Source organism: Xenopus tropicalis, chromosome 7 (assembly GCF_000004195.4).
Source record: "Xenopus tropicalis strain Nigerian chromosome 7, UCB_Xtro_10.0, whole genome shotgun sequence".
NCBI lineage: Eukaryota > Metazoa > Chordata > Amphibia > Anura > Pipidae > Xenopus > Xenopus tropicalis.
This window is the reverse complement of record NC_030683.2, coordinates 49,753,054-49,765,473: the sequence shown is the minus strand read 5'-3', so window position 1 is coordinate 49,765,473 and position 12,420 is coordinate 49,753,054. Positions and strand designations below refer to the sequence as shown.

Here is a 12,420-nt window from a genome sequence, read left to right as displayed (position 1 = left end):
CATCCTTGGGGATTTCAACTCCCACATTGATGATCCCTCGCAACCCTAGCCCTCACGTTTTCTCCGCCTAACCTCCTCCTTTGAACTCCAGCAGTGGACAAATGCTCCGACTCATAAGGATGGCCACTTTCTGGATTTAGTCTTTACTAAAAATCTGTCCCTGTCTGATTTTAACAGTGTCCCCTTCCCCTTCTCTGACCATCACCTGGTTACATTTTATGTCTCTCACTCTCCTTCCCAACCTGCTCCTTCCCCCACTGTATTAATTAGAAATACACGCGACGTAGATCTCCCGGCCTTAGCTTCCTCTTTCAGGTCCAGTCTCTCCTCCTCTGATGAGATGTCGGACCCTGATACCCTGGTTAGCAAGTACAACAGTATACTTGCCTCCACCATTGAGCTATTTGCACCCCATCAGCCTAAGCGTACTCGGGTTCAAAACCCACGCCCGTGGCTGAATGTGCACACCAAATTCTTACGCTCCTGTACGAGGTCTGCGGAACGTACAGTATGTGAAGGAAATCCCATACGCAAGCAGACATTATCCATTATAAATTCCTATTGGCCTGCCTCAATTCTGCCCTGTCGAAGGCTAAATAGGAATACTATAACACCCTCACAAACCACAATAAATCCAACCCGCGACTCCTGTTTTCTATTTTCAATACCCTTCTGCGTCCCTCACAGACTCCATTACCTCACCTTATGCACTCTCCCCAGGACTTTGCTGAGTTCTTCATGAACAAAGTGGAGTCCATCCGCAATCAGATTCCTCCCTCTACTAATACAAACCAGCTCCTCCTTCCTCAGCCCCCTGCTGTATGTCTTAACTCTTTTGGTCCCGTAACTGTCTCCGAGGTCTCCCACCTTCTTTTGTCTGTTCCCCTCACCACTTGCTCTCTTGACCCTATGCCTTCCTCTCTGCTCAAACACTGCATTCCTGAACTTACTCCGGCTCTTACTCACATCTTTAACCCTTCTCTGACCTCTGGAAGCTTCCCCTCTTCCTTCAAACAGGCCTGTGTCAAGCCACGCTGGACCAGTCCTGTCTCTCTAACTACGGCCCTGTCTCACTTCTACCGCTTTCCTCCAAAATCTTAGAGCGTATTGTCTTCTCCCATATTACTAACTTTCTCAATGACCATAATTTATTAGACCCTCTGCAATCTGGTTTTCGGCCTGTGCACTCTACTGAGACAGCGTTGTGCAGAGTTACAAACGATCTTCAGGTTGCCAAAGCCAAAGGTCACTTTTCCGTACTAATCCTCCTAGATCTATCGGCTGCGTTTGATACGGTTGACCACTCCCTCCTGATGCAAATTCTTCATTCGATTGGTCTCCGCAGTCAGGCTGCATCCTGGATCTCTTCTTATCTCTCTAACCGTTCATTCACTGTCTCCTATGCTAATAAAACCTCATCTCCAGTTCCTCTTAATGTGGGGGTACCTCAAGGCTCTGTACTCTAGCCGTTGTTGTTCTCCCTCTACACACTGTCTTTGGGAGATCTTATCCGTTCATTTGGCTTCAAATACCATCTGTATGCTGATGATATCCAAATTTATCTGTCGACCCCTTCATTAACAGCTGAAACTGAGACTCAAATGGATGAACCAACGCCACCTCAAACTCAACCTAACAAAAACTGAACTAATGATCTTTCCGCCTAAGCCTGGTCCTACCCCCCCCTTTTCTATCTCTATTGATGGCACCCTCATCAACCCCGTCGATTCGGCGCGTTGTTTGGGGGTGATCTTTGACTCCAGTCTCTCCTTTTCTAACCACATTAACACCACTGTCAAAACCTGTCACTTTTTCTTACGCAATATTGCCAAAATTCGTCCCTTTCTTTCTACTGCAACAGCTAAGCTGCTCATGCATGCTCTCATCCTGTCACGACTGGACTATTGCAACCTGCTATTAACCAGCCTCCCTAACTCCCATCTTTCCCCCCTACAGTCTATATTAAACACTGCTGCCAGAATCCTCCTCCTCTCATCCAGGAGAGTTCAGGCCCTTCCCCTGCTAAAGTCCTTATCGTGGCTTCCTATCAAACAAAGAATTTCTTACAAACTTCTTCTCCTAACCTTCAAAGCCCTCCATTCCTCTGCTCCTCACTACATCTCGTCCCTTGTGTCTCCGTATGTTCCCGGCCGACTCCTTCGTTCCTCGCAGAGCAATCGTTTGGTTGCTCCCCCCCACTACTACTGCAGCTTCCCGCCTTAAACCTTTCTGCCTGGCTGCCCCCTACATTTGAAATGCCCTCCCTGATTTCCTCCGGAGAGAATCCTCCCCCAGTTTTTTTAAAACTAAGGTTAAAGACTACCTTTTGGAGCACTCGCCCAGCACCTAATCTGGGAACTGGCACTTATATTGTAGTATCACCCACTGTGACCTACAGCACTTATATTTGCCTATTTGTGTCTGTTAGTTACCCTCCCATATAGATTGTAAGCTCTACGGGGCAGGGACCTCCTTCCTCTTCTGTCCTCGACTCTTAACTTATTGCTGCTGTATTTATCTGTATGTATTATTATACTTTGTATTTATCTATTATCTTATTAACACCCTGTTTGTATTAATGTGTTCTACTGTACAGCGCTGCGTACATAAGTAGTGCTTTAGAAATAAAGATATACATACATACATACTACTGAACAAAACACCAGTTATGTCTGTAGTCAAAGGAGGCCGCAGCCACTGCCATCAAAAGACTTACTGCCCAGATCCATGCCACCCACAAGTTGTCTGTAAAGATCCCTGCCAAGTAACAATATGCCATGACCGTAAGTAACATATATGGCTCTTTCACATCCCCTACATAGAATGGGAAGTTCAGTTAGTAATATTTTGGCCTAATAATCAACCAAGGTACATGACCTCTGTTAGGTTTGTTAGGTAGGTTTGTTTGATAGGTCCACAAACCATGCTATAATGCAAAACAGCTGATAGAAGCAACAAAATACCAGTGATTGGTCAGATTATTGTGTGAGTCAGAATTGGGTTTACTATAACATTTTTTATGTTGTCTTAACTGCTTTCCTCTGTTCAATGGTCTTTGATTCTTCTGCCCTGTGCAATTTTGGTATGTTATTCTGAGTCAGATTAAGGCAATGGTGGGGCCTACTGCTAGAGTTTTGATTAGTCTTCTCTTTTAAATCCACATAATACACATAGTGGGTGGGTGATATTTAGCACAGCGACATATGGATGATTTTTTTTTTTTACTACAGATTTAATGATGAATACAGTATCAAACATTTCAAACCAAACAAGCCCCTTAAATTTCATTTCCTGTTCTCTTCTGCTAAAGAAATGCCAATTAAACAGAATTTCCATTTATGTGCCAGTGTTTGTACATCTTATTTGTACTTATCCTTTGTAATCAATGAACAGATTAATATATTTATGATGTGAACAGGTCAGGAAGTACACATATAAATATTTCACCAAATGCCTAGTTTGCAACTGTTTTATTGTACATTTTATTAAACAACAATAACCAATTCTCTGCAAATTGTAATAAAAGTAATGATATGCCTGTGCGCATACCCAGTAGTTTAGCTAATACACTGAGGTAGGATTGTAAGCTTAATAGAATTTCTTTTAACTGTATTGTCTTTTTCCTTCCAGCCTGCCAACCTGCCCATCATTACCATTGCAACACTGTGCACTGTACCCAAAAAGGTAATTATTTCCAATGTGTGTTTTTTTCTACAGAAGGGATAAAAGTAGAGTCTTAGCTTTTTGAAAAGATTTATCATAAGGCTAGGTTTTTACTGTTTTTAAATTCCAAACTAGACAACTAGAGAAAAAAAATATTATTACTAAAACCATGGAAAAAAGAGAGCAACAAAATGTCTTGGAATAATTCTGTATTAGGTTCTGCAGCATATAAAAGGTTAATGTAAAATTGCCCTCTAATGATAACTAAATAGAACATAAACCTCTAAAAAACCTAAAAGTTTTAGTCAGTTCACTTTATCATAAGCATAGGTTTTTACGGTTTTTAAATTCCAAACTAGACAACTAGAGAAAAAAAAATATTACTAAAACCACGGAAAAATATAGATAGAGCAACAAAATGTCTTGGAATGATTCTGTAATTTTCTGCAGCATGTAAAATGTTAATGTAAACTTGTCCTCTAATGATAACAAAATAGATTAATTAGAGGTACTCTATAATAAAATCTCCAGAATACATAAATATTATATTCTAATATGTTTTATTTCTCTACAGTTCACTGTGACCCTTGCAATCCCTGCAATCCTTGTCATTTCTATGGAAAGTACAAGTACGAGTATTCCCACATTTTGAGCAGGACCCGATCATTCATCAGTCCAACAAATGCCTTTAATTCTTCCAGTCCTCTACTGTTTGCTTATCCTTTCATAGCTGTCTTAGTACCAATTGCTTGTCTTCTGAATGTATCTATTCAGCAGTGAATGTTACTGTTCCATTAAATTATCTCAATTTGGCACAACTTGGTTTGTATTTTTTATTGAGATTTGCTATTTACAATAATGGGGAAGTAGACAAACTTCCAGATAATGATAGCAGGTATGTCCTACAAGGAAACTAAGTGTACTGTGTATACACACAGAGTTGTCATTTCAGGTCACAAAGCAAAATAAAGTAGAAACAAAATGTAGATTTTCTTCTGACATGTAGAGCTGCTTTCAGCTACTCCTCCAGTGTCTGCTTTAGAGTGAGTAGTTGTTATTTAGAGTTATTTAGAATTCCTCCAGAAGATCACTCATAAATGTGTTTGGGGCCAGATTACGTATGGGCTTCTTATTTTGTATGTATTAAACAAGCAGACTGCCAAGGGAATTATTTGTTTTTTTTTGTATAAAAGTAGTGACTTAATACTTTAGTCAGTATAAACCTATAAGTTTTAATAAAATAAAAGAGATCACTTTTTAAAAAAAAATTCTCAGAAATCCATATTGGTTTAGACTTAATTCAACTACACACTGTATAATACAATTCATTAAAGAGGCAAAAGCAGGTAAACTGATAGTTACCAACTATATTGTATTTGTAGGCATTACGTGCAAAAAAAGAACTTCAAAAGCAAAAAAAGGAAATCCTAAGAAAGCAGTTTATTTACATTTGTATACCTTTTGTTGTTAGATAAAGACAAGAAAAGTAACAATTGTACCTGCTGAATAATAGAAGGAAACAAGGATAGTATTAAAATGTACAAGTGTACAAACAATCACGTATGGCAAAGTACCTGGACACCTACCTGTCTAATAACTCTTTTTCCACAGGACTGTTGTTAAAGATGTTCGGTCTCCCTTCGTTGGTATAATAGCCTCTCCCCGTTTGGTATGGCTTTTTCCCTAGGGAATATGAAGTTAGGTAGTGTTGGGTCCCTGCATACCCTGCACTTACCCCTCTCCTGCAGCTGTTCCCTGCAGGGGAGCAGGCCCTGGGAGCCACCAAAAGGAAAAGGAAGCCTGGCAGAGGAAGTCAGGAGAAGGATAAAGAAAGCTCCAGAGCTCAGGAAGCTGCACATGGGCTCAGAGAGCTGAACTGTACAAGAAGATGCTGTTGTTTGGAACAGGCTGGTACAGGGAAGGCAGATCCTGTACCTGGAAAGACAGAGATCCTATGAAGAGTCCTGACTGGAGGAACAATCACCTGCAGGGGGTTCCCATCTGAGTAGCTAAAGGGCCTGGTAGTCACACTGCATGTCTGTAGGTGCTAGACTCGCCTAAAGGTTCTGTGTGAAGCATCCACAGAGATTTCTGGAGTGAGTATAATTAAAGTGACAGTAATAAAGGAGTGCTTGAAGATTTACAGTATATAGACTGTTCCCTTTGGACTGAGCTAAATAACTTTACACAGTTAGTGAGATAGCTTGTGCTGGCAGAGGTAGTTAGTAAGTCCCTTATTGCCACTTTGTTAGGAGTGTTATGTGTATTAGTTTCCCCTTTAGTTCAGATAAAAAGTTTTTTTGTTTATCAAGTACTGTGTGTGCACTATCATTGTTCCTAGTTGGGCCACCCGTAGGTGCAAAGCCAGATCCCACTAGGTGGAGGCACTGTGCTAATAAGTACCAGGTACCCAGTCTCTCCCAATACCACTGCGGAGTGATTCAGGTTTGTCCCGTGCCATCAGGTAAGTGGCACACGTGGAGTGTAACACCGTCAGAAGTGCTGCAAGCTGTGTGGATATGGTTACAAATATTTGGAATATTTGGATTATTGTTTGTGGGATTTGCTTCTATTCAGCCACAGTCACATTTGTTGGGTTGGGTACTGATGTTGGCTAAGCAGACATGGCTCACTGTCATCATTCCAATTCATCCTAAAGGTGCTTAGTTGGGTTGAAGTCATGGTTCTGTGCAGGCCAGTCAAGTGCATCTACTCCTATTATATCTACTCCTACTATATTCTGTAGTGGTATTACTTTGTAAATGGGGTAAACCACCTTTCCCAATTTTTTACAACAAAGTAAGAAGAATTGTCATGAATGTAATGTATTTTTAGCCTAAAAGTTTGCTTAAGGATATAACTTTCAAGTTATTATATTTAGTGATTAGCAGAAGATTTTAATGCATAGTGTAATAATATTTAGGGGTAGATTCATTAACATTATAATTGTTTATAATGTATTTTGAAACCATGATTAAACACATTTCCACAAAATCACAAATGTCTAGTAATTTATTAAAAGAACCAAATTGAAAAAGAACAACTGAAAAAAAATGCAGAAAATACACAAAAACTTTTTTTTAATGCAAATGCAAGTGCCAAAACCCACCAAAAAACTCCACAAAGTGATGAAAGATCTTCCAGCTTGAAAGATGATGAAAATCAGAGTTCCTGCTCTTTAACTTACCAGAAGTGGTTTTTGCCACTTTTTTTTGTTTAGGTATGTGAAGGAAATGAAGGTTCCATAATTCTCCAGGGGCATTAATTTGAGGTATGTTGGTTTTTGAACATCCCTTTAGTAGGAAAATAGAATTAATTTTCTTTAAGGGAGTTTGACACTGCCATGATAGGTTTCGGGATCCATTGTCCCTGATCTTTTTCTGCTCACACACCGTGAGATGATGGTATGGCAGGCTAGAGTTTACATTTTTTTTTTGTAAAGCAATTACACATACAGATGATGTTATAAATTGAGTGAATAATTTTACAGACAGCTGAAGAATGTGTACTTGTTGATATATAAACAGACCACGTTAGATCAAACAAACATTTCAAATAGTGATGGGGGGAATAATTTGGCAGGCATGGATTTGCAACGAATTTCCACTTTTCGCCATTGACGGATTTTTTCACAAAATGGACAATAAAATTCACAGCGCAACAAAAAATTGTCCATTCAGCAAAAACATTGTAGCATGAGTAAAAAAAAATTACGCATGACAAAAAAATTGCTGCATGTATAAGTTTTTTTACATGAGCCACACGTGGCAATTTTTTTGGCCATGCAACATTTTCATTTGCAAGATTCACAATATTCACTCATCACTAACATCAAATTCTTTTTTATTATAATTACAGTAATCAACCAAACATTTTGTATAACATATACTAAATCTAAAAATGATCCATCTGTAATTCAATGTCCTTGGATACAATAAATGTTTTAATACCCAATTAAACCCATTAAACTAATGTCCAGTACCACACCAGGGACACTAGTGATTGCAGGTATGACCATCCATTTTACTTCTTCTTAAGACGCCCGTAACTTGCATCAATGGGGTGCATGATCTGACACAGCCCAAAGGCAGGCGAAAAAGACAGGGCTGGGCTGAGCATCCTGACACTGCGCTCTTCACTGAGTGCCTAATTTTTTATCCAGCGCTCAAAGCATCCAGGGAGATCTCAAGTCCAGAAATGATGCAATCCCCACTGTGAATATTTTGTCCACAATTGTGTCCAATTCATGAAAAAATCTAATTTGCCTCTGATGCAAATTTGCACTCCCACAATTATGCTGGAATTGTTTGGGGGAGAGCTGCATTATGGGTAACAAACATAATGAATTGCACTCATACACCTAGTTTGGTCTATTGCAATGGGATTAAGAACTTCTTACTGTTACTGTTAATATTCTTGTTAACAACACTGTTATTATGTAGCTGTTTATTTATATTTATTGTTATGTATTGTTATTGCTTATGTAATATAATAAAGCTGTGGCCAATATAAATTTCAACAATGAACAAGTTGTAAATGGTAATTATTTCTAGGCCAGTAGTTTGGGGAGAGTATTTGACCCTGCCCATGTCATGAGATGTCGGACGCATACTGTACATGCATGTTTTTATTTTATTCTGCTTCATGACCACAAATGACAGGTCTGCATGCTCTTACAGTGCCTACAGTTCCTTTGCTGTACTATTTAGACCTTCATACTATCTTTATGGACGAGCATATTTTTATGAATAAAAATACAAACCATATTGAGCCAAAGTAAAATAATTTAATGTAACAGTGACTACAGGATAGTTCAATCCAGGAGACAAGCAATTTGGTCTAAGAGAGCTATGACAGGATAAGCAAACAGTAGAGGATTGGAAGAAGTAAAGGCATTTGCCGGACTGATGAATGCTCAGGTTCTACTGAAAAGGTGGGAATACTCAGCGCTTTCCATAGAACTGGCAAGGTTGGCAGGGATTGCAAGGGTCACAGTAAACTGTTGGAAAATAAACACAATAATTTATAACACCATACATAGTATAGAAATATTTATATATTCAAGAAATTTCAGGGCCGCCATGAGAAACTTTGGGGCCCAGCACAAGTTATTTATATGAGGCCCCCATCAACACAAGTACGCAGTACCAAAATTTTGGTCACACCCCTTGAGTGTGCAATATAAACAGCTGATGTTACTGTATAATAAGTAGTTCATATAAATAGTTCCATTGATTAATGTGCTAAGTCATTCACTTTATAGGGGGTCAGGGGAATTTGCCCTAAGTTTAACCCTTTTCCACCTACCTGCCTGTTCTCTACACTGTCATTACTTGATATATAAGTTATGTGAATTTTCTCATAAGTTATGCAAACTGCGTAAGTTTAAGGGCCCAATGATATTACTGTGGGGCCCAACAACTAATCAATAGCAGTTTATATGTAAGTTATATGTAAGTTTTTGAAAGTAACATAAATATTTGCACAAGTTACGTAAATGGCATAAGTTCAGGGACCCAATGATGTTGCTGTGGGGCCCAATAATTAGTCAGTAGTAGTAACTAAGAAATGTTGGCCAATAACCAGTCATTCCTCTGTTACAAAGTTTATGTAGAATAGTAAAGTTAATATTAATCTATAAAAAGCAGTTCATATAAATAGTTAAAATGAATAATTAATTTGCTAATAAGTCAGCTTATTTGGGACATAGAAATTAACGTTAAGTTTTAATTCACTGGTGGTCAGTGGAGTTTGTCCCTGCAAAGCTTCTATGCATTGTCTTTTACTTGATACGCAAGTTACATAAATTTCTAGGCAAGTTACATAGTTTTTTAAGACAATTTTGCGGAAGTTACATGAATTGCATAACTTTCACATGTTCTCATGTGACCGGACCCTCTTACAGAAGGAGATTTCACAGGGCCCGGCACAACTCTCTCTCCCTCTAATGGTGGCCCTGGGAAATGTTACCATACAGTACTTTTAATTGAAGCAAAACAAATGAATTTTTGGAATATCCCAGAAACAGTTTTTATATAGTGCTGGACAGTACATGTGTATATGCTATTGTGTATCATTAAAGGGCCAGTTCACTTTTACATTAACCTTTAGTATGCTGCAGAAGCACATACAGAAACATGTCAAGGCATTTTGCAACTGGTTTATATTTTTGTATGATTTTTGTAATATTTCTGTCCTCCAATTTTGGAACTGAATAGCAGTAAAAATGTAGCCATTTTCTTTGTCATTTAACCAAGCAACCAGAACCAGCAACATATAGAAACAAATTCATCACAAAGCATATGGAAAGAAACGTATTTAAAAGTTTTTTGTCAGAACTGTAAATCTAGTAAAGACTCATGTTTTATTCTCGCTACACAAAAATATACACTTTGAGAATATTTACCTTTTTGGGTACAATGCACAGTCTGGCAATGCAAATGATGGGCAGGTTGGCAGGCTGGAAAAAAAGACAGTATAATTAAAAGAGATTCTACTGAGTTTATAATCCTACCTCAGTTTAATATCTGAACTACTGTCATATAATTAGTTTTATTACATGATCCCAAAAAATGAGTAAATACAGTTAAATAAAATATAGAAAAAACTGTTGAAAAACTATTAGGAAGCAGGCATTCATTGATTAGAATATTTATATTTGGAAAATACTGATTTGTTTAATCACCATTTCCATACCAAGTGAGATCAGGACAGGCAATTTTCAGGAGTTCATTTAGTTTGAAATGCTTCTTACTATATTTGTCAGTTAGTTTATAGTGCAGGTATGGGACCTGTTATGCTTGAGACCTGGGGTTTTCTAGATATGGGATCTTTCCATAATTAAGTTAAACTTAATTATAACTTAACGTAAACTTTAATTAAACCCAGTAGGATTGTTTTGTCTCCAGTAAGGATTAATTATATCTTATTTGCAACAAAGTACAAGCTACTGTTTTTCAATTACAGAGGAAAAGAAAATTATTATTATTATTATTGAATAATTTAATTAAAATTAAGTTTATGGGAGATGGCCTTCCTGTAATTTGGGGCTTTCTGTATAATGGGTTTCCAGATAATGGATCCCAAACTTGTATATTGGATACAGAAAAATGAGTCAACATATGCCTGGGTTAAATATTATCACCATTGTATGTAGTGAATTTGAAGGAGAAGGCCAAACAAAAGTCTAGCAGTGCCTTGTTCTGACACTGAATAGCAAAACAAAAATGGCATGGGTAAGAAGTGTGGAAGAGCATGGAAGAGAAATCCAAAGGGAAGAGGACACACCATGAAAATGTTATGATAAAGCCAGTCTTGAGTGATACCATAATCTGACCATTCACTGGCATTTTGTTATACTAGCAGACATCTAGCATTACAGAATGGTTTGACTTTCTGTCTCCATTTATGTCTAAATTGTGATATTAAAGAGTATAATTCAACATATTTCTTGTCTTAAGACGGATTACTTAATTTTTCCCAATAACATTTTATATAATATTATCTAAAATACATTGTTAAAAAATATATATATTATATGTTTCTTGGTTGGTATTTAGGCCTACTTATTGATTATGTTAAACTTTCCACTAGTACTGTATATGTTACTTACGGTCACAGCATATGGTTGATTGGCATGGATCTTTGCAGACAACTTGTGGGTGACATGGATCTTTGCAGACAACATGTGGATGGCATGGATCTGGGCAGTAAGTCTTCTGATGGCAGTGGCTGCGGCCTCCTTTGATTCCAGACATGACTGGTGTTTGTTCAGTAGTATCTTCTGAGACACTTGGAGATTCCCTAAGATATGTTTGTTTGATCTAAAGTGGTCTGTTTATATACCAACATATACACATTCTTCAGCTGTCTGTAAAATGAATAACTCAGTTTACAACATCATGTGCATCTGTATGTGTAATTGCTTTACCAAAGAAAAAAATGGCAATAAATATAGAGGTAGTTATTAAAACAAAGATGGCCCTGTTAAACGCCAGAGGAAACATTAAAATTCTTCGGTGAAAGATTTGATTAAGATATTGTGTCTGACACATGTGAAGACAAAATAATACAGAAAATTCATGAATTCAGCCGCAAGTATGGATGCACTAAAATTGATGCAATTGTTGGTATTGATGCCATTCATTAAGACAAAAAGAAGGGTACTTAAGGATCATTTACTAATGCAGCCGCAGTGTGCAAAGTGCACTTTTGAGGGTAATTCACAATGTTTGTTACCCTTAATGCAGCACTCCCCCACACTCTTCTGGCATAATTGTGGGAGTGCAAATTTGATTCCCAGGCATAAATAATGTTCCCCTGTGATTAGATATTTAAATAAATTAGACAAAATTGTGTACAAAATATTCAGAATTGGGATTGCATCATTCTTGGTGCACTTGTGCCCCCCCCCCCCACCCTCCAAATGCTAGCTCCACTTTGAGCTTCAGCAAGCATCCATCAACCCACAGTGTTTGTCACCATGCTTTATAATTCCGTAGGTTACTGTACTATTTTATGCTAAGGACCTCTTCAAATTTACTGCTGTGGGTAACTGCAGTATTTAATGTGGTGGGTCATTGTGCCATTTACTTCTGGGTCATTTGCTATTTTATGATAAAAATGGATGTTGGGCTCAAGACTTGCTCAAAAAAGTTCTGTCATGACTTGTGCAAGATATCATTATAAATAGAAAATACACAGGAAATAGAAAGATGTACAACCTTAACATTGTTTTTTGTGGTTAATGGTGTAAAA

The 12,420-nt window shown here is 37.9% G+C and overlaps 1 protein-coding gene and 1 long non-coding RNA gene across 2 annotated transcripts; one reads left to right on the top strand and one right to left on the bottom strand.

Annotated features, from left to right (window-relative positions):
* The first annotated feature begins 2,766 nt into the window (after positions 1–2,766).
* LOC116412280 lies at positions 2,767–4,478 on the top strand. Its single transcript, XR_004223639.1, has 3 exons — positions 2,767–2,783; positions 3,631–3,684; positions 4,238–4,478. It is a non-coding gene; the product is annotated as an uncharacterized LOC116412280 (long non-coding RNA).
* A 3,951-nt stretch (positions 4,479–8,429) lies between these two features.
* On the bottom strand, positions 8,430–11,462 carry LOC116412279 (small proline-rich protein 2B-like). Its single transcript, XM_031906222.1, has 3 exons — positions 11,276–11,462; positions 10,070–10,123; positions 8,430–8,662 (listed from the first exon to the last, which is right to left on the bottom strand). The coding sequence occupies exons 1-3, from the start codon at positions 11,418–11,420 to the stop codon at positions 8,607–8,609; spliced, it is 255 nt and encodes an 84-aa protein (XP_031762082.1). The 5' UTR covers positions 11,421–11,462; the 3' UTR covers positions 8,430–8,606.
* Between the last annotated feature and the right edge of the window lie 958 nt (positions 11,463–12,420).